The sequence below is a fragment of the Lissotriton vulgaris genome, chromosome 5 (genome assembly GCF_964263255.1).
Source record: "Lissotriton vulgaris chromosome 5, aLisVul1.2, whole genome shotgun sequence".
Lineage (NCBI taxonomy): Eukaryota > Metazoa > Chordata > Amphibia > Caudata > Salamandridae > Lissotriton > Lissotriton vulgaris.
The window spans coordinates 1254558856-1254579754 of record NC_141693.1 but is presented as its reverse complement, the minus strand read 5'-3'; the positions used below and the strand labels follow the sequence as shown (position 1 = coordinate 1254579754).

At 46.0% G+C, this 20899-nt stretch overlaps 1 protein-coding gene and 1 long non-coding RNA gene across 2 annotated transcripts in view; both read right to left on the bottom strand.

The window, feature by feature from the left end:
* Positions 1-8639, bottom strand: part of LOC147712422 (uncharacterized) — a 218732-nt gene extending 210093 nt beyond the window's left edge. Inside the window, exon 1 of the long non-coding RNA XR_015295749.1 lies at positions 7194-8639. This is a non-coding gene — a long non-coding RNA (uncharacterized LOC147712422). The remainder of the gene's footprint in view (positions 1-7193) is intronic.
* Positions 8640-9268: 629 nt separating this feature from the next.
* LOC147712421 (potassium voltage-gated channel subfamily A member 3-like) lies at positions 9269-12007 on the bottom strand. Its single transcript, XM_086920337.1, has one exon. The coding sequence runs from the start codon at positions 11774-11776 to the stop codon at positions 10184-10186; it is 1593 nt and encodes a 530-aa protein (XP_086776463.1). The 5' UTR covers positions 11777-12007; the 3' UTR covers positions 9269-10183.
* Positions 12008-20899: the final 8892 nt, after the last annotated feature.

Here is a 20899-nt window from a genome sequence, read left to right as displayed (position 1 = left end):
GTTGTAAAACAAATATTTTCAATACTCATGCAGTAAACTTTGTTTTTTGAAAAACTGACCATATACTCTGTCACTTTTATTTACGGTTGAATTTTTTTTACTACCAAGGGGAAATTAGTTAATCAATTAATATTATTGTTTAACCCCCCAATCCCTACACTGTCTCACTAACTTCCATTTGTCAGCTCATTCCTTCGTGCAGGCTCTTTAACAATGAGATCGAGGAGTGCACCTAACTCCGCCTTCAAATTCTCGCTAATCTTGGCAACAGCTAATCGTATAGCTGTTTTGTTAGCAGTATGTGGACCAGATTTCAGTTTCAGTCATTTTCAGCTTTGAGCAGGAAACTTCTCTTCAGGGGATTAATCCGAACAATCCCTTCAATCTGATTCAACTCACTAGCATTCCACTAAACCAAACAGGCATAGCATAACATATAATCCAGGAGAGCCCTTTATATCTATTCCCAAATGGTATGACTTTTTATTCTTATTGTTTCTACTACATTGTGCTTAATATATTATCTAAGACCACTGTCGCTTGGTTCAAAAACTTTCCTGAAAGAGTAATTAGAGACAAACAAAAGGACATGCCTTCACCCTAAACAACAGAAACTGCAGTCACCTTACATGTACCATCTACCAAAGGGCAGTCATCTGAAACAGCTAATAAGCACCTCCATGCTAACTAGGTCCTAACTGAGTTTCAAAAGGTAGCCCTGTTTACATCCTCCTCACTCCTCACAGTGTCTGAATCTCTACTCTTCATCTTTAGAAATGCAGGAAATATACTTCCACTGTTAGGGCAGTTGTCCTCACCCCCCTTTATTGCGCCATGTTAAAGCAAGGTCGTCCTCAGTGGGTCCTACAGGCGCCAGAGTTCAGACAAGTACATACAGAATCCATTCATATGAGACTCATTCACTTTACACACATGTACATGACATGCAGAAGGGATGTCAGCGCATTATTCTGGCTGTTCACATAACAGTAGAGCATCACACAAGGAAAGCCAGCAGGCTCACCTCTTCTTGACATACAGCAGGGTTTTTTAAGCTAAAGGGTGGGCCACCCTAAGGGGGCCTCCAGTGGTCCCAGGAGGACGCCAGGCTCTGGCCAAAAGAAGAATTACGGTGACAACAGTGCTCTGTTTTCAGCTGGGGGAAAATGAAGACAGTAAGATTCTCTGTAATGGGCCATCACTAACATCTTTTGCTATTTATATCCTGGCAGGGAGAAGGTGTCGGAAAGGAAGGGGCTCCCAATATTCTTCAAAACCCCCACCCCCATTTCTAATAATCACACTGTGGATGCCTTTAGACGTTAAAAAGGTCTGCCTGATCACAATAATATGTTTGGCAATCACGTATTAGCTTGCATTTTTAAATGCTACAGAACTTATCTGCAGGTTTAAATAAGTCTAGAAATATTTCAACATTGCCAGTTTATTCGAATAATTGTGGGAGGGTTTCAACTCTTTTTTTTCCACGGGGGCGGCGGCATTAAAAAGTCTGTAGACCACTGATATAGAGAAATAGGGAGAAATAGGTCTGGTCATGTTCACTGATTCACAAAACATGGTACGCTGCCTCCATTGCTTTATATGATGCACCCTGGGCATATACAACGGTCCAGTGCCCACGATGAGGGCAGGGAATGGGCAGAGGTACACACCAGTTTACCAAGCAGGAGACAGTCCTATCCCAAAAGGCTGTGATATATGAGCACTGGGGAATACACAGGGATGGGGTTTCTGTAGGTTGTTGAATCCCTGAGTAAAATGCACACTTGTTACTGATGAGGGTGTGAAACAAAAAAAGGAATAAGCTCTGGGGAATCTAAAAAATATTAAGTGATCAAATATTGAGCCATACCGACCAGCCCAACTCATACTGGGTTGCACAGTACTGGATCTTGGAAGCTATTTGGGACCAACAAAGTATGAGTGGGCAGGGGCTTTGCAATACTGATGAATAAGGGTGCACATTTCTGGCTTATGTGGTGCCTGTACTGTACCGGCCGAAGTAGAGTCTACACTGTAAGATAATGCCTCTTTTTGCATGATTACCCTCCTTTTTTAGACTGTCTCTCTTGGTTTTTAGACTCTGTCCATTAGGACCCTGCTAACCAAGCCCCAGTGCAAGTGCTCTGACCCATAGAAACTTAATGAATTAGTTAAAATCCTATTTGGCACAAGTCCCTAATATATGGTATCCAGTGTACCCAGGGCATGTATGTTAAGTGTCACCAGTAGACTGCAATATCTATAGTGCCACCAATAAAGTGACGATGCAAAACATGTCTCCAGGCCTGCGCTTGCAGTGTGTGTGTGCAGTTTAAAAACTACAATTTCGACCAGACCTGCCAGGCCTAAGTCTTCATTTTTAAAGCTTATAAATCACCAGTAAGGTAGGCCCTAAATGCCTATGGGGGATTGTGCATGGCATTTAAAAGGTAGGATATGTGTACTTAAGTTTTACTTGTCCTGACAGTGAAAACCCCTCCAAAGCCATTTTCCACTTTGGCAAGGCTAGCTCTCCTGTAGAAAAGCACTAACCTGGATTACAATATTACACAATATTATGCATAACGTCATTTTTGGATTAGCTGAAGAAATAATTCAAGTACTCACATTAATAGTGATTCAAAATCGTATATAATAATCAAGTCGTATTTTAAATTACTATTTTGGAAATGCCACTGTTTAAAAGTTGCAAAAGAAACAATTGATGGACGGAATGCTGGACAATGCAAACCTTCACCCCCAGTCACAAGGATCTGGGTTTAATCCATCATTCTTTTGCTCACCACACCACCCCAGTTTGGACCCAGCCATATGCTGATCAGTCTTGACCCTGCTCCTTGTTGGATCAGTCCAACCTGAACTGACAAGCCAGGCCCTCCCTGGACCGGAAACAAGCATCATGGGACTGGTTTCAGGGCATCACCCTTCATCAGCCAGGCTAGCTTGAATCCAGTGGTGTAGTGAGCACAGGATCCACGTCTGGGCATACCCTTCCCACTTAGAGTGACATAGGCAAAATAAAAAATTGATGGAGGGAATGCTGGACAATGCAAACATTCACCCCCAGGCACAAGGAGCTGGGTTTAATCCATCATTCTATTGCTCACCACTCCACCCCAGTTTGGACCCAGCCATATACAAATCAGTCTTGACCCTGTTCCTTGTGGGAACAGTCCAACCCGAATGGGCGATCCAGGTCCTCCCTGGAGCGGAAACAAGTATCTTAGGACTGGTATCAGTGCATCATCTTTCATCAGCCAGGCTAGCTTGAATCCAGTGGTGTAGTGAGCACGGGACCCACGTCTGGGCATACCCTTCCCACTTAGCGCGACATATGCAAAAGAAACAATTGATGGACGGAATGCTGGACAATGCAAACATTCACCCCAGTCACAAAGATCTGGGTTTAATCCATCATTATTTTGCCCACCACCCCATTTTGGACCCAGCCATATGCAAATCAGTCTTGACCCTGTTCCATGTGGGAACAGTCCAGCCCAAACTGCCAAGCTAAATCCTCCCTGGACCGGAAACAAGCATCCTGGGACCAGTTTCAAGGCATCACCTTTTATCAGGCAAGCTAGCTTGAATCCAGTGGTGTAGTGAGCACTGGACCCACATCTGGTCATACCCATGTAAAACATATAAAACAATACATATAAAAGTTTTCTAAACTTTTGGTCAGATGAACCAAGTACGACAACTTGACTGTTGCCGAGCTGCCAGTTGGACTCAACTTGCTGGTTTGCCCCAGTGATCTTCCAGAAAAGTTTTTAAGTCTGAACGTAGAGGAGTTCACGGGGACCAATGCCAAACAGCAACCAAACAATGGCATTGTCTTCCTGGGCCCTGACTTCAGGTTTTGCATCCTCTGAGTTTTTCCGCCTTCTACATTGGGTGCCACAAACTTCCTGTCAGAGGTGGTGAGGCTCCCACTGAGGTCTTGTGGTTCAGTCAGTCACCGTTGATGAGCCCCTCTGTGGATCCAATCTGCACCTTGACCTGCCAACAAACTTGTTGACAAGGACTTTTCTACAGAAAAACTGCTATGTCAGAGGGAAAAATTTCCACAGGGATGTACCTGGTCCCTGTGCCTGACTCTAGCTCCATTGCAGTCGGCCTTTACTTTTGACTTCGACCTGGTCTAGTATGACCAGATACCTGCAGTTGGTGCTTTGTCCTTTTTGGACTAGAAACATCTAAAACTTTGAAAAAATCATATCCGTAGGTCCCTACATCACATTTTTGTCATTTTGGGTTCTATTTGTTCAATACATTTTACTCTGTTTTTAAAACTGGAGTAGGTTTTTTATTGTGTTTTATTTTCTACTCTTTAACTGTTTTGGTACTGACAAATGCTTTACATATTTCTCTAAAGATAAGCCTGTTTAATGCACGCTACAGCTACCAAGGGTTGAGCTCAGTTTTCACCTATTGAGAGCTACCTGTATCAGGGATGGAATTGTAACATTATTACTTGGTGAGGACTCACATCCCCATTAATTAATAGTCTATATTGTCACAGTCAACTTTTTTTCTAATTGTTATAAAATATTTCTTTACAATCAATCAAACAAAATCCGTTTGAGACAGCTACCAGAAGAGTTGGCGCCATGCTGATTGTTGGGGCTGGACGATATCGGTTGTTTGGGGCACTTATACAGTAATGGGGTGTGGGAAGCTACATTTATCGATGAGTTCATATTGTAATCGCTGAGGTGAACATCATAGTATTTTTTGGGGGGGCGGGGTGCATAATACTGGGTGATGGAGTGTCTGCACAATCCTAGCCAATTGAGGGTGTTGAACAATACATCCCAAGAACGGGAGGTGCACAATGTTGCACAAAGCCAAAAGAGTAGGTGGTGCACAATACTTGCTGGTTGGAACTGCACAGTAAAGGTAGATGGGGAGAGCAAAACAATGCTGCCTCATGGGAGTGAGTGCTGTTGAATTATGACTGCCTAGTGGGTTGGCTGCTAAAAGTTGGCAGATGAAGATGTTTCACAACATTGAAGAGGGGAGATGAACAATACTGTATGGTGCAGTTTGGCACAATATTGGCTGATCCGGATATTGCACAATTGCTGGCTTTATTAGCTGATTAGGTGTTGTTCAGTGGTAGTTTATTGAATGCTAATTGATGGGTAATGCTTTCCAATTCGGCATGAGCCACATTATACTGGCTGATGGAGGAGCTGTAGACTGGTCGGTTGTAGTTATACATAATAACAGCTCATGGAGAGGTGCCCAATCCTGGTTGATGGAATGATGTGTAATACTGCCAGATAAGGGATCATGCAAACATATTGTCTAGCAAGATATGTAACAATACTGACTGATGTGGCTGCAAAACGCAACTTTAACCCTTAGAGAGCTGCATAATACTGACGGATGTGAGGCTGAAAAATACAAGTTAGTGCGGGCTACAAAATACTGACAAGTGCATGTGCTGCACACACTGGCTAGCCTGGATACTTTGCAAAATGGGTAGATGGGATCTTGCACAACATTGGATGACAATACTGGTTGATTATGGATATGGCACAATGCTGCAAAGTGGCACATGGACAATACCAGCTGCAGGGGAATGCACAGTACTGGCTAGTTAGAGGCCACAGACAATACAGAATGAGGAAGGCAACAGAATACTAGCTGATAGAAGGATACACAATGCTGACTATTGGGCACTGCACAATTCTGGAATAGATGCTACACAATAAGACTAGATTTTTGTTGCAGAAATCTGAATTACAGAAATTGACATTATTGCCAGGTGGGACTGCATGATACTGGTCCAGCAGATTACTGGCCCAAGGGCTAATCGTGATACCGACTTGTTTACGGAGTTGGACAACACGATAAACGTGGCTAGTGGCGGCTGAACAACACTGGGTGATATATCGATGGGTAAATCATTTGATGCTGCCATCTAGATATGAATACCAGCACTGCTGGCTCAGACCTTCATTCTTCCAAGACTGATACATTGGATGGTATCGAATCAGGTAATAGTAACATCTGCTTGCACCCATCTTTTTAAAAGGGAAAAACAAGACAGCAAGTGCTTTCCAAAAACTGTGTATTCATATTATTATAATCAATTAAAATGATTTCTCATTAAAGGCTGGTGATAGCAACACACTGCTGACTGGTAGGGTATACATTACTTGGATGCAGTAAACTACGGATTGGTCACAGAATAGGACAGATGTACGGAATAAAGCGTTGAGAGTTGTGCAAAAACTGTTGGCTGGTGCCCTGAGTAACACATGCCTGATATGGCGTCATGGTCCACAGTACAATAACGAACCAATAGAAATGTAATGTATGTGACGTAAATTGTCAACATTCGGGTGCAAATTGCAGGTGAGCCTGCTCACTTTCAACAAAGAAATGGCCGTAAGAAGTAAGTTGTCTACAGTAACCTAAAGAAGCACAGCTCACACGAATTTAAAATCCAATGTCCATTTTAAAATCTAATAAATGCTGCACTTTAATGGCCTGTATTGACATGGTAGAGAGACCAGGTATATTTCGAATCATGTAGGGCAAAGCAACACACATTTCAATGGTCAAAGTACTGCCAAATATGTATGCATTCCAGAAATTGTAAAGTTGCCACTAAACTCATAACATAAAATAGGGAACTGGTTCATGGCCCTGTATGGTCATGAAACGTGTTGTGACATGCTGTTTCTCTGTTATGCCTACTCAAAGATAGTATAGTTTACCCCAGAGATTTAATTTGATGAATTCAAGGGGTGAAAAAGGAATTGCTCGGTAGGTTGTGGTTTTGCAGAATGCAGTGATGAAGTGTGGAACATTCACAAATGAGAAAGGTTATTATAGAACGTAGATAATCCTGAATCATAGTGGAAATGTAATGCTAAAACTAAGCTGAGAAAAAGAGGAATACTCAAAACATGGAACTAGAAAAACAATGTAAAGTAAGATGAAATGGCAATTGCGCAAACTAATACCCAGAATGCCAATGTTCACAATTAAAAGCGCTCTTTCTTGCTTTCACAAAAAAATTTGCTTATGCTTCATAAAACTGAGATATGCGCGTGACGCACCCCTACTTGTAATCATAATACAATAAATGGTTCATGAGGGATTGGTTCGGCGCTGTCTATATGTTTGTGTTGTACAGCAGTCACACTCACCTCTTTTATGAGCTGCATAAGACCTTCTTGTAGGAAGATGCAACCAGACGGTCTTTCTTATTTGCTTAGTCTTTGTATGTCACGCTCCTGCAACTGTGTTCTTTCCCAGGGACGATAATGCCACCGTACAAATGGGCCCCGCTGGTACGTGCAGCATTTTTTTTTGTTTCGCACAACTAATCGCGCTACTCTTGGAATGTATTGTAGTTTGCAGCGACAGGGTTTAAAAGTCTTCTGCTTTAACATTGCCTGTTTTAAAGTGCTCGGGTTGGCTGAATCTGTACTAGGAAGATACCAGTATTCTGAAACAAAAATAAAAATGCTAGTCCAGCGATCAGGCTATTGTAATTGGATGGGCATAAGTGACTTTGTTGTTTTGCAGAATATTTTCTCGAAACCATTGTACAGAATCTAGACGAACGTGTTACAAGGAGAATAATGACGTTACGCTGTCTCACTCTGGTCGTTAGCTGTGCACAGCCCTATACTTCATTCTCCCTCTTATACGGATGAATAATTCATGTTGCCAACGTTTAGTTTTGCAAATCTCGGTGGATTAGATTTCACTGCTCTGTGCCAGTGGCTTTTCTCTGCTCACACGAATGGGAACCATCTGGAAGGTTACTGTGGCAACTGCCAGGGATGTCATGACAACCTTTTTTGGGTTTCCCGGGAAACTAGAGTTGCTATGGAAACTGCATCACCCAGCTCAGAATTAGTAACTTCCGATGAGAGGGAGGCGTGTGCACCAGTTTAATCTTGGAATATGTGGACAGTCGCTCTGGGTCTGGTGCATTATAAATGAAGAGAATGATCTCAGAGTGTCTCTTCTGTGCTGGATTTGCTTATGGGCGTTTGGCACCTGTGGGTTGCTGTCCTCAGACTCCACATAAATCCATTCAACGGTTAGAATCAACCAAACATGAATTTGCATGAATGGCTGGTACATCGTAAAAACAATCTCCCTGCCCCCTTCCCACGCTCAGCGTCGTTTCCACCAACGGGTACCGTGACATCCTCATCTCCAATGACATTTCGATGGAAAGATCCACATTTCCTGGCTGAAATACCGGGTTTTCTTAGGAGCAGAAAACTGTCATTGTTTACTTTCCTAATCCAAATAATAATGTGGCTGCAGTTCAATGCTAGGAAGATGGTGAATTACAGAAACGATCGAAGTACAAATCGAAGTGTGATCACGTAAAATACCCCACAATAAAATAAAGTATGTTTTTCTTTCCAACTAAAGGCGTGTGTGTTCCACTTGTAAAGATACCTCCAAATGCATCTGCCGTTTAACTATATGTCACTGCTGCAGAAGTCACAAAGTAAATGTGCCCAAATCACGTCTACGAAGGGAGGTGTGTTAGCTTCGAATAGACCAGAAGATGTCCTTGGTGTGGTGAGTGGGGCTGATAAGCGCAGATGCTGCTCTTAGGAGCAGTAAGTTAGCCCCCCCCCCAACTCAGGTTTTTCCTTTATTGCAGTGATATTCACTTGCTCAGAAGTTACTATCAAAGCAGTGATTGGGACCCATAAGTCAAGATGTTACCAACAGTGCAGCGAGTTTATTAGTACAGAGGTTTCTTTTTGAGCAGTGAGGATCGCCTACTAGCTCAGATGTTAGCCTAAAACAATTTAATGGGATCCACTAGACCAGAAGTTATCAAAAGTGATTAGGATCTTGTGTCCCAAATATTGCCATCAAAACTGGGCAGAATTAAATTTGATCTGATTAGCTAAGTTGGCTCGTTGAATCCAGGAAACCTGGGTATTTATCACAGTTTATACTCCTAATCAACCTGTGCTACTCTGTGCCTCGGTTAATAAATATGAGAAAGCTGAGAGTGCACAAGAGTGGGCTTAAAGTATGTATAAGGCATCTTAAAATTAACAGAACATTTACAAAGTAGTGTATGGAACCCACTTGTCCTAACACTGTCATCAACGAAGGCAGTGCGATCCACTAGCATAAATGCCCCATGTAGTAATTGGGTTCTGCTAGTGTAGATTTTGCTGTCAGAGCAGTACATGTCATTGAGTAGCACAGATGACATTGTCAGCAGCCATAAGGATTCAACGATCCAGATGAAGTTAAGGAGTGAACAGGAGTCATTACCTGTAAAGAGCTCCTCAGAGATAACCCAAATGTGGAAAAGTGGGACATGTTTACCAGGTAGTAGTTAGCAAGTAGTGTGGGTGGGGGAAGTGGGGGCTCCAGCTCAAATAGAAATGTCCAAAAAGAAGATGGCCTGCTCCTTTTTGGAGGCATCTACGTAGTTTATGTAAATGGATGTAGAAAACTGAAAGATGGGAGAAGTAGACTGTAGTCATAGGCAGTGTGCAGGTAGACCCAGGTGGAAGTCACTTAATCAGATCGTAATACTGTGAACACAAGTGGTGCAGGTACTTGACACATGCTATGGGTGTCTATGGCACTTCCAGGCAAGATGTCTAGAGCACTGTCAGATTCAGGAACCTTTGAAACCACCAGTGCTAGAGGCACTGATAGATGCATGGTTTCTTGATGCTCATGTTTCAAATTCTGGCCAGATTTTGTATAAATTGCAGAGATGCTGTATCTCCCATGAGCTTGGGCTTAAATTACCAGCTGTGTTTTTCTGAAATATGATACTACTCTAGACTCACTGGTACTGCTTCTCAGAGAGATGTATATACTCATGCCATTGTCCTGTTAAGGCTATAATGCAAATGATGCCAGTGGTACCACCGCTCCAGGCAGATGATATAGATGGCCATGAGGCAGGCTCTAGCAGGAGATGCTGTAAATTCTCTCGGCAAAGACACTCCCAAGCAATTATGGCACAGATGTGGGTGGTGCTGCCTCTAAAGAGATTCCACAGATGCTCATAATGCTGTCACTCGATGGGTGATACTACAGATGCCAGTAGGGATGTCATTCGCGAAACACTGATGATGCTGCCCCTTGCAGCCTGAATAACTGTCATTCTTTCATGTACACCCCATCGTTACACATCAGTGAAGATTTTCTTGACTCCAATGGGGCCAGGATTGCCAACAGCTGTGCAGTTGGCTGCTCTAAAGGGGCTGCTGTGCTTGAAGGCCCCAGGAGGCATGCCTTCCTCAATCACCATGTAATCAGCTTTGCTAAGCAATGAGTTGCTACGGGCCTTTCGGAGGTCTTCAGTGGAGGAGAGGTGCTGGCAACTGCCCACGTGCAGATATTGGGCCTGCTCCTCACCCTCCGTTTCACGGTGGTAGAAGTAGTTGAAGTTGGACACAATAACAGGTACAGGGAGCGCAATGGTTAGGACACCTGCAATGGCGCATAGGGAACCGACAATCTTTCCGCCAATGGTGACTGGGTGCATATCACCATAACCTACTGTGGTCATAGTCACCACTGCCCACCAGAAGGCATCTGGGATGCTGCTGAAGCCAGATTTGGGGTCGTCAGCCTCAGCAAAGTAGACAGCACTGGAGAAGAGAATCACGCCGATGAAGAGGAAAAAGATGAGGAGGCCCAGCTCCCGCATGCTAGCCTTCAGGGTCTGGCCCAAGATCTGCAGTCCTTTGGAGTGGCGTGACAGTTTGAATATGCGGAAGACTCTCACCAGTCTGATGACCCGTAGGATGGCCAGTGACATGGCTTGCTGACCATTGCCCTGCCGCTCTGCAAGCTCAGTTCCTAGGGTGATGAAATAAGGAATGATGGCAACAATGTCAATGATGTTCATGATGTTGCGGGAGAAGGTGGCCTTGCTTGGACAGGCAAAGAAGCGCACAAGCAGCTCAAAGGAAAACCAGATGATGCAAAGTGTCTCCACCACAAAAAAGGGATCAGTGAAGGAGCTGGTGACTGCTATGCTTGTGCCATTGCCCATGAAAACTGAGAGCACCGGTGGCCCATTGTATTCCTTGTCATCGCGGAATTCCGGCAATGTCTCAAGACAAAAAATGACAATGGAGATAAGAATGACGAGCACAGACACAATGGCAATACCCCGTGCTGGACCAGAACTTTCGGGATACTCAAAGAGAAGCCAGACCTGGCGCTGGAAGAGGCGAGCAGGCAATGGGCGCTCCTCCTCCCGGATAAAGCCCTCATCCTCACGGAACTTCTCCATGGCCTCCTCACCCAGCTGATAGAAGCGTATTTCCTCAGAGAAGATGTCAATGGGTACATTGACAGGCCGTCGAATGCGCCCCCCAGATTGATAGTAGTACAGGATTGCATCAAAACTGGGCCTGTTGCGGTCAAAGAAGTACTCATTTCGCAATGGGTCGAAGTAGCGCATTCGCTTCTTGGGGTCACCAAGCAGAGTGTCCGGGAACTGCGCTAAAGTACGCAGCTGAGTTTCGAAGCGCAGTCCTGAGATGTTAACCACCACCCTCTCACAGCATTCACGCCCCTCTGGTGGCATTGGTGGCCCCGGTGGGGATAGACCTGAGTCCTCCTCCAGCATACCCTCGCAGGCCAGTACTGTCATGAGTGCGTCCTCGGGTTCCGCGCTGTAGCCCGGGTTCACCAGGTTGCTGTCGGCACGGTGATGGGTGGATGAGGGCGGTGGCGAGCGCAGGAGGTGGAGGTGTTCGTCCATACAGGTGAGGTGGCGGGCAGGGAGAGGAGAAGACGCGATGGCGTCCCCTCCTCCTCTTCAGGGCCCGGGCGCCCGCCACCTCCGCCCTCTGCACGCTCCTCTTCCAAAGCACGTTCTCCCACCTCACAGCTTGCTGTTTCTTCTCTCCCAAAGTCAAGAAACACCTCGAGATGTATGGTGATTTGTACTCTTCACTTTTTAAAGTCCAAAAAATCTCATAATTCTCCCCAATTCCAGAGCCCCTTTTTCCATGCCAGCTTGTCCATGCATTATCTCTGGTAGAGCTACTGATTCCTTGTCCCCTTTTCAAGCTTCTGGCCAAGCTTCCGTCAGCTCGAATCTCTTTAAGAAGTAGCCCCCAGCATGAGTCCGAGCTTCGCCGCCATCTCCTGAGCACACGCGAACTCTTTATCCTTCCTAGAGTCCGTCTCTGCTGTCGGTTCTTATCCTCACGCAGTCTGAGTGACCTGTTCCCCGGACCACACCTGCTCCCGGCATCGCCAAATTGTTTTCCCCGCGTCTTGGTTCCTTCTGAGTACTCCAGCACTGCCAGTGGGTTATCATTCCGCCTCGGCTCTAGCAGCAGTTCGACGGCGCGCACAAAATTATATTTATGTATGTCCTCCGCCTTTCTCCTCCCTCCTCCTCTCGTCAGTTTTTCCCGCCCACAGCGCGCGGCGGGGATTAAAATGAACGATAGGTGGGTGGGGGCAGAAGGCGCTCAGGGCCCCCGAAAGGGAAGGCGCGCGCACTAGATAAACTTCCCGCCCAATTTCTCAGAGGCTCGCTCCCGTGCTGCGCCTGCGAGAAGATACCGAGCAACTGGCGGAGCCGCGCGAACAACCACCTGCCGGAGCCGAGCCCAGTCTACACTCACGTCGCAGTCTGATGGAACTGGCAGGCACGCGTGTCCGTGGCCACCCAGAGAGAGGGTTCGTGCAGAGACTAACACATCAGCACAAAGTGTCTGAGAAAACAGAACACATATGCCGTCCGTGTAGTGTCTGGCGAAGCGGTAACCTCTGAAATGCAGGCACCTGCTGAGAAAGATGTAACCTCTTGCATGCAGGCACCTGCTGTGCAATATTCAGCAGCGCATGTCGCTGGTTTTGTTTCGTGTGTGTTTGGTACCACCTGTTGCTGATTTTTCTTGCACATGCCCCTCGATAATCCATATCCCCGTTTTTCTCTCAAATAATTGGTCAGCCTAAACACTTACCCTCTCAAGGCGTTTTTCTTATCAAATTCCCCTAATTTTCGACTCAGAGATACACCGCTCAATCAGTATTCCTGTCGGAAAATATTTCTCACATTAGTATTTCTCTCGCAGTTTTCCCCAATGTACTCATGAGAGAGACGTTCTGAAAACGCTTTCTTTCGAAAGACATTCGCATCACAAATAGCATCCCATGTCGCAGCTGTTCAGTTAACCGAAATTCGTGCTGGGTGTCATTTCCGCAACAGACAGCCCATACGTATTACTCTCACAGTACATTCAGTTATAACGATTCGTCTAAAACTTATATCTCTCCTTGGGAATAATCATTCATATAGCCAACGTTTATACTACTCCGTATTCGGGCGCTTTTTTAATATGCAACAGTGGCTTAAAGGATGTTCAGAATTTCAAGTACCGATCGAGAGACCCCAATAGCGCTTGCATTCCATAAACAGATTTTTCTCGCATAACAATTCTTTCTGCATACCTCCCAACATAGCCAAAAATACCCATCAGCATCCAAAGTATGTATAACTGAAACGGTTACTATCGAGCTTAAATCATTTTATACAGAAAAGGATGCGTTATTTATGCATTCAACGTTCTTTATGCATTCAGCTCTTCATAAACGTACTTTTTTTTTCAGATTCTTACTTTCCAGAGCGTTCTCAACATATGCACAACCCTGTAACTTGAAAGTCACAGTTTATAATACAAGAGTCGCTATTGACAATGAGCACATTGAATTTTTTTTTCCAAATATCTTACTAAATTCAATATTCGTGGTAATCATTGAATCGAGCTCCGCAGAAGACAACTTCTGAAAACGGCTTTACCAAACATATTCTCAATTAAAAGTATTACTGACAAATAAATGGGCAGTGTCTGAGAATGCAAACATACTGTGTGATACTACTAGAGCAAATAAGAACGAAGAGTAACTCGGGTCCTGTGAGTACCAGGGAAGCTGCACATGAGTATTGCATACTCTAGAAGATTCAAGGACCTAAAGCAGCAAAGTACACCTGGCAGTCACAGATGCAAAATGACAAATATAAACATATGAATATCAAAGTAAATTATGCATTAAAATATACATTACACTTCCTAAAAGAAAGAATGATAATACAATAACCATGAAAATGCTACTGCTAATTTACACTTTGCAGTACTATTAGGTATTTGGCGGAGTGGGCACCTTTTCTTTGCACCTGCCCGGCGGGAGCAGCATTTTCCTACTGCTCTAGGTGGGTGGGAGCAAAGTGGTATTCCCTCCCCTGGATGAGGGTAGGGTCTGGGTGGGTAGTCTCCCCAGGAAACTGTTTAATATCTCTCCCCGGGAATGGGGTCCCCAGAATGGATACCAGTATGAATCAGGAGTTTGAAAGTTGAATGGTGAAGTGGGGGCAGAGAAAAAAGGGGGGTCCCAAAACGCGTTTTCCCCATGCAATTTCTCATAGGACCTTTAGCCACGGCTACAACTCGAACGGCTGAAAGGAATTACACCAAATTTGGCAGAGAGGTAGTCCTCAGTTCCGACTTGTGCCTTTGGCATATTTGGTGTCAATCTGTTCAGTAGTATCTTTCAAAATGACGGTTAAAGTCATTTATATATCTATGGGTGCGGAGGATCCGCGGATTGTGCGAGCATTGGTCTTGTAGGATAAGTGCACCGTTCCGATCACGCGCTGAATTCTAATTAGCTGTCAAGCGGTTGTAAACAATTCGAAACCAGGAACTGTTGGCAGCTATTTTGTGCCTCGGTAGAACCGAGGATGAAGAAGTCTGTGAAATATGTTGGCAATACGTGAACAGGGGCAGGTTAGACACACCCTGACCCCCTAGGCCTGCTCAGGGGGTGACATAGGGACCTGTAGGGCAAAAAAAGTAAGAACATTTTTTACAAAAAAAGTTGCGAGATGGCCGTAGGATCCGCGCATTTGGTCGCTGAAAAAACGAAGCATGTATTTTTGAGATATATATTAAGCTTATGTGTATAGATGTTGGGTGGTTCTAGAAAGAGCCCTTGTGTTTATTGAGAAATTTTAGTAATTACAAGTAAGTACCGATGCAGAGTCTAAAGTTCATGAGGAGGACTCGGTTTCCTTCATCTGTAAAATGTACACTATCTCTTTATTAGATGCCATGCATATTGAAACGCAGATTGTTGTGGTATATGGACAATATTCTATAGTCTCGTAGAAAAGTAGAAAGATTTATTTACATGTTTATTCACTTATCTGCACAGATCAGGTGTTCCAGTCTTCCCATATCTCGACGACTGGTTGTTGAAGGCGGGCTCACCCCAGACAGTCGTCTCCCACCTCCAGGCTATGGTCGACCTCTTGCACCTGCCTGGGTTGTCCATCAACTGCCAAAGTCGCACCTGTGCCCCTCTCAGAAGGTCCTCTTCATCGGAGCAGTTCTGGACTCAGCGCAGTTTGGGGTTTTTCAATCCGAACAGCGGGTTCGGGATATTTAGACTCTGATTATGATCTTTCAGCTTTTATCCCGGGTCTCGGTCAGGTTGATGCTGCGGCTCCTGGGGCTGAAGGCCTCCTGTATCCTAGTGGTGCATCACGCAAGGTGGCATGTGAATAAATATAAACATAGGGCATACAGTTTGCGTCCTGTAATATACAAATTTCAGTGGTGGTGGTTCCCGGGGCTTGAGGGGGGTCGTTGAAGCCCACATACTTGTAATTTTGTGGGGGGGGTTGGACGCGAAAGTGGTGCAAGGGGGTTGTAAATCTGGTACACAGTGTTTTGTTTTACTTTGCTTTCCTTTCTGTGATGTAGAAGTACCCCTCAGGTACTTAAATCCATTACTTTTTAACTTCGTCGAGTAGTTGTATTGTGAGTATTTACTTTAACGTAGTCCGTTAAAAATATGTGAATGTGCATGGCTTCGGACAACTAGTAAATGCCATATTTGACACATCAGTGTAATCAGCTGGAACAGGAGGATATAGTTTTCTTCAACCTCGGCAACAAACATTCTGCAAACTGAAAAAAAGTTAAAAATGTATATGTTGTACATATGTCCCAGATTAATTTAAATGTACATCAAAAATTTGTTCTCAATAGGATTGGGGATGGAAAGCAATTATCAGAGGTTATATTTGGCAAGCAAAATAGGAAATAGCATTGCATTATACAAATGTCAGGCCGAGATTGATCACTCACTTTACTTCCATTGCAATTTTCGGCTGATAACATTTGAAGAGCAGTCAGTGGATCTATGGTGTGTCGAGTTGTTCACCACCACGTGGTATAGTGTATGGGCAGGACAGCTTGTGGCGACCAGTACGGCTCATGGTTGAGATATCTGTAAAATGAGATAGAACAGGTGGCAAATTAAGTTTAAGGTTATTAAAAAACATGGAGAGTGTGCTAAAATACAACATTGACCAATCAATTACATGTGCAGTGCACGGGAAGGAAGCAGCACGTGACGCACTACTTAAAAAAATCGTATGCAGCAGGATTAAGTGATTTGCTCAGAAACATCACCTACCAAGGCAAAAGAATTAAGTTATATGAGCTGGAAACCGTGCTAAAATATACTTTTGACGAAAACATTACATTTGCATTGCATGGGGCATGTGATGCAATACTTACACGAGAAAAACTACATCGTATTCACTTGAACAGCACATAGCACACTGCTGTAGGAGCGGCCACGTGGCGCTTGGCAAATTAAACAAACGCACCAGGATTAAGTGATTTGCACAGAAACAAAAGTTACAAAGTCAACTTTAACGATATAAAAAAGCAGGAAAGCGTGCTTAAAAACAGCATTGCCAAATCGAACATACATTTGCATTTACGCTGTTTTAAAGATTGTTCAGATTAATTAATTTAATTACTCTTAAAAAAAGTGCTCACCTACGAAGAAGTGGATACGAACACTCTGAATGGCTGTGACTGCAGAAAAGGAAACATTCAAGAAGGTTGGCAGCTTATAAATGCTTTGCAGAAGGATGATTGGTTGAGCATGATGTCACTGGGTGTGAGAGCTGTGATTGGGCATGTTGTAATTGAGCATGCGCAAATAAAATGAAATACGTTAGGAGTACATAGCCAGATGGAGGGATGTATTGTGTGCATGCGTAACATTATCACGCATGCGCTACCACAAACATGCATGCCCAAAGTGAAGGCAACACCTAAGGTGTACATATATAGATGAAGTTCGAATGTCCCCGTGGTCTTGAAGTGGCTTCAGGAGGGGGGCTTTGCAGCCCTCCTCCATAAAATAATAATAATTAATTAGCCATGCCCCGGGGGCTGGGGACTCTGGTGCCCGGAATTGGGCACGGGAGGGGGGCCTTGCAGCCCACTTCCCCTAATAAAATTATATACGTGTACTCTGCTTATTGTCATCGTACCATAAGCGCACCCTTCAGATCTCACGCTGAAGGCTAATTGGCTGTCAAGTGGTTGTCAACATTCGAAACTAGAAACTGTTGGAAGCCATTTTATGTCTCAGTACAAGGGAGGCTGAAGAAGCGTGTGAAATGTGTGTTTAAAACGTGAAAATGGGGAGGGTAGACACACCCTGATCCTCTAGGTCTCCTCAGGGGGTCCCACAAGGTCTCCCAGGGCCCCTTAGAAATTCACTGAAAAAAACATGTTATTAATGTGTGTTAAAAGAGTATGCTACTGTATGATCAGGTGTATCAATCAATCAGTCAGAGTACTTGTAAAGCGCGCTACTTACCCGTGAGGGTCTCAAGGCGCTGAGGGGAGGGGGTGACACTACTGCACGAAGAGCCAGTTCTTGAGGAGTCTTCTGAAGACGAATAGGTCATGGGTCTGCCGTAGGTGGGTAGGGAGGGTGTTCCAGGTCTTGGCAACGAGGTAGGAGAAGGATCTGCCGCCGGAGGTTGTTCGTTGGATGCGGGGGATAGCGGCGAGGGCGAGGCTGGCGGAGCGGAGCTGGCGGTGGGGGTGTAGAAGCTGAGTCTGCTGTTCAGGTAGGCTGGTCCGGGGTTGTGGAGTGCTTTGTGTGCGTGGGTGAGGAGCTTGAAGGTGATCGTCTTGTCTACGGGGAGCAAGTGTAGAACTCTAAGGTGGGGGGGTGATGTGGCTGCTGCGCGGGACGTTGATGATCAGTCGGGCGGAGGCATTTTGGATGCGTTGTACTCGTCATAGGTGTTTGGCTTGGATTCCCGCATAGCGTGTGTTGCCGTAGTCCAGTGTGCTGCTGACGAGGGCCTGTGTTACAGTTCTTCTTGTTTTGGTTGGGATCCACTTGTAGATCCTGCGGAGCATGCAGAGGGTGTTGTAGCAGGAGGAGGAGACGGTGTTGACCTGTTTGGACATGGAGAGGGAGGAGTCGAGGATGAATCCTAGGTTGCGTGCATGGTGGGTGGGTGTCGGTGCTGTTCCCAGTGTGGTCGGTCACAAGGAATCGTCCCAGGCTGAGGGGGTGGGTCCGAGGATGAGTACCTCCGTCTTGTCCAAGTTCAGCTTCAGACGGTTGTTCCTCATCCAGTCAGCGACGGCCTTCATTCCCTCGTGGAGGTTGGTTTTGGCGGTGTGCGGGTCCTTGGTGAGGGAGAGGATGAGCTGGGTATCGTCGGCGTAGGAGATGATGTTGAGGTCGTGATGGCGGGCCACTTGTGCGAGGGGGACATGTAGACTTTGAACAGTGCCGGGCTGAGGGATGAGCCCTGGGGGACACCGCAGATGATGTTGGCAGCTTCGGATCGGAAGGGCGGGAGGCGGACGCTCTGGGTTCTGCCGGAGAGGAAGGCCGTGGTCCAGTCATGGGCCTTCTCTTGGATTCTGGCTTCTTGGAGGCGTGTTTTTAGAGTGCAATGGCAGACCGCGCCGAAGGCTTCTGACAGGTCCAGGAGGATGAGGGCAGATGTTCTTGTATTCCAGGTGGCGGGCCAGTTGCATGTTGACGATTTGCTCGATGACCTTTGCCGGGAACGGGAGCAGGTAGATGGGCCGGAAGTTCTTGAGGTGGACCCAAGGGTGGATCTGAAGTGGAGAAGACCTGAAAGCAGAGGGGACAATGTTCAAAGTCACTAGCCAGTGACTACCGTGGAACAAGGATGGAACCAGGCGATGTTGGGTGCAAACAGGCGATGAGGTGTAGCTTCTCTCTGCAGCCACGTGGACACGAAGACGTCGAGGACGTCCAGGAGTCGATCATGAGCTGTCCCACAAAGGCTCTAGCAGATGGCCGTGTTGGCAACTTGATCGGAAAAAACATGCCTTGGCTAATGCAAGCCGCGCAGGAATCGGGAAAAGCTTATCACTCGGACCAGCAAGGTCAGAGCGGGTGCTCCTTTTTACAGGAGCGAGGGCAAGTCTGGAGCAACGAAACCCATAGTGTAGATTGTAGGTTTCGTCGCCAAGACGGCCGCTGACCACGTGGCAAGTGGCTGGGATGTCGCGTCGAGTGGCACGATGCAAAAGGGCCCCACGCAGATCGTGGAGATGCTGGGGGGCTGATCTTCGGTGCAAGGGCTGCTCAGTTGGGGGGCTTCTCAAACCCCAAAGCACAGCATCGAGGGTGCCTCGGGTGCTGCGCAGTCAGCTTCTCGGGGGTCTTTCAAGATGTCCGGTCCCACGTCCCTCGGCGCCTCCACGGGTCCCTTCTTTGCAGGCACTGTGGATCGGGCTCTGAGAAGTCTGGGAGTCTGGGTCTTATCAGGCTCTGGGCTCGGGCTTCGGCAGGAGGCAGCGGCAAAGCAGACGTTGAGTTGCTGGATGGTGCCTGTGTTCACAGGGTGGCCACTCCTAGACCACAAGGGAGATGCTCTTCAGTCTTCTGTGCAGCAGAATGTCGAAGTCCAGTCGTCTTCTTATTTTCAAGTTGATTCAGGATGATCTGAGGTGCTATGGCACTGCTCCCACTCTTATTTCCAATCTGAGGGGTGGATCACCTGCTAGGTCCCTCCTCTGGGTGGGACCAGGAAGGGGGGCGGTTACACCCCCTTTCCTTTGTCCAGCTCCTCGCCAGGCCTGGGTCTGGAAAGTCCCAGGACCGGTTTGGACTGGCTTATGCACGAGGACACCTTGTGTGCCCCGGGCATGTCTGATTCTATTCAGCCCTGTCCTACTCAATACACAAAATCCTGTCTGGGGTGGTACTCGCACCTCCCAAGGCAGGAAACCCTTTGTCCAAGCCTCCCTCGCTAGAAAGGACTCCCAGCAGCAGGAGGTCAGATTTGTGTCTGTGGTGGAAGCATCCATTTTGTGATGCTGAGGCTCTGGTTCACTTTAACCGGGGTTAAGGCTATGTACATGTCGTGTCCCTCTAGAAGGGTGGAATGCTATCCCCGTCGACAGAACTGTCGAGGGGATAGTATGCCAAATCGCATGACACCTTACTTGACATGTTTTTATAAAGCCCAATCAAAGTTAGCATGTAACCGCGAGGATTATAATGCACTTAAGAGTATATGGTATGGCAATATCCCGGAACAGCTAAGGGAGTTGTTCCCGACAGCTGCAGACAGGCTCAGCTCATGCTAGAGCACCATCTCACATGAAACCACACACTCTGGCCCCAGGATTGAAGGGGCCTTCCATATGAATAGCTTACAGGTTAACATGTGTCCAGTTAAGGTTAGATATAAGGATACTATATCTAAGCAAGAGGTGATTACACCAACTTACCCCAGCTGAGTGATCAGCCAGTTGTGTCAAAATATGGAGGCCAGGCCAGGGGTGGCACAATACATGCTCAAGCCCCTGGTAGGCCTTGGCTACACCTATGCCCTGGGTACCTATGGAACACTGTTACAGGGGCCTATAAGGTGAACCAGTTCCAATTCGTAATGCACCTAGAGTGCATTGGCAGTAATTTAGAGAGAGAACAGCAGGCTGTGGGTCTGATTTGCAGGCCCACTGCCACATTAAGTCATAAACCAGTGAAGCAT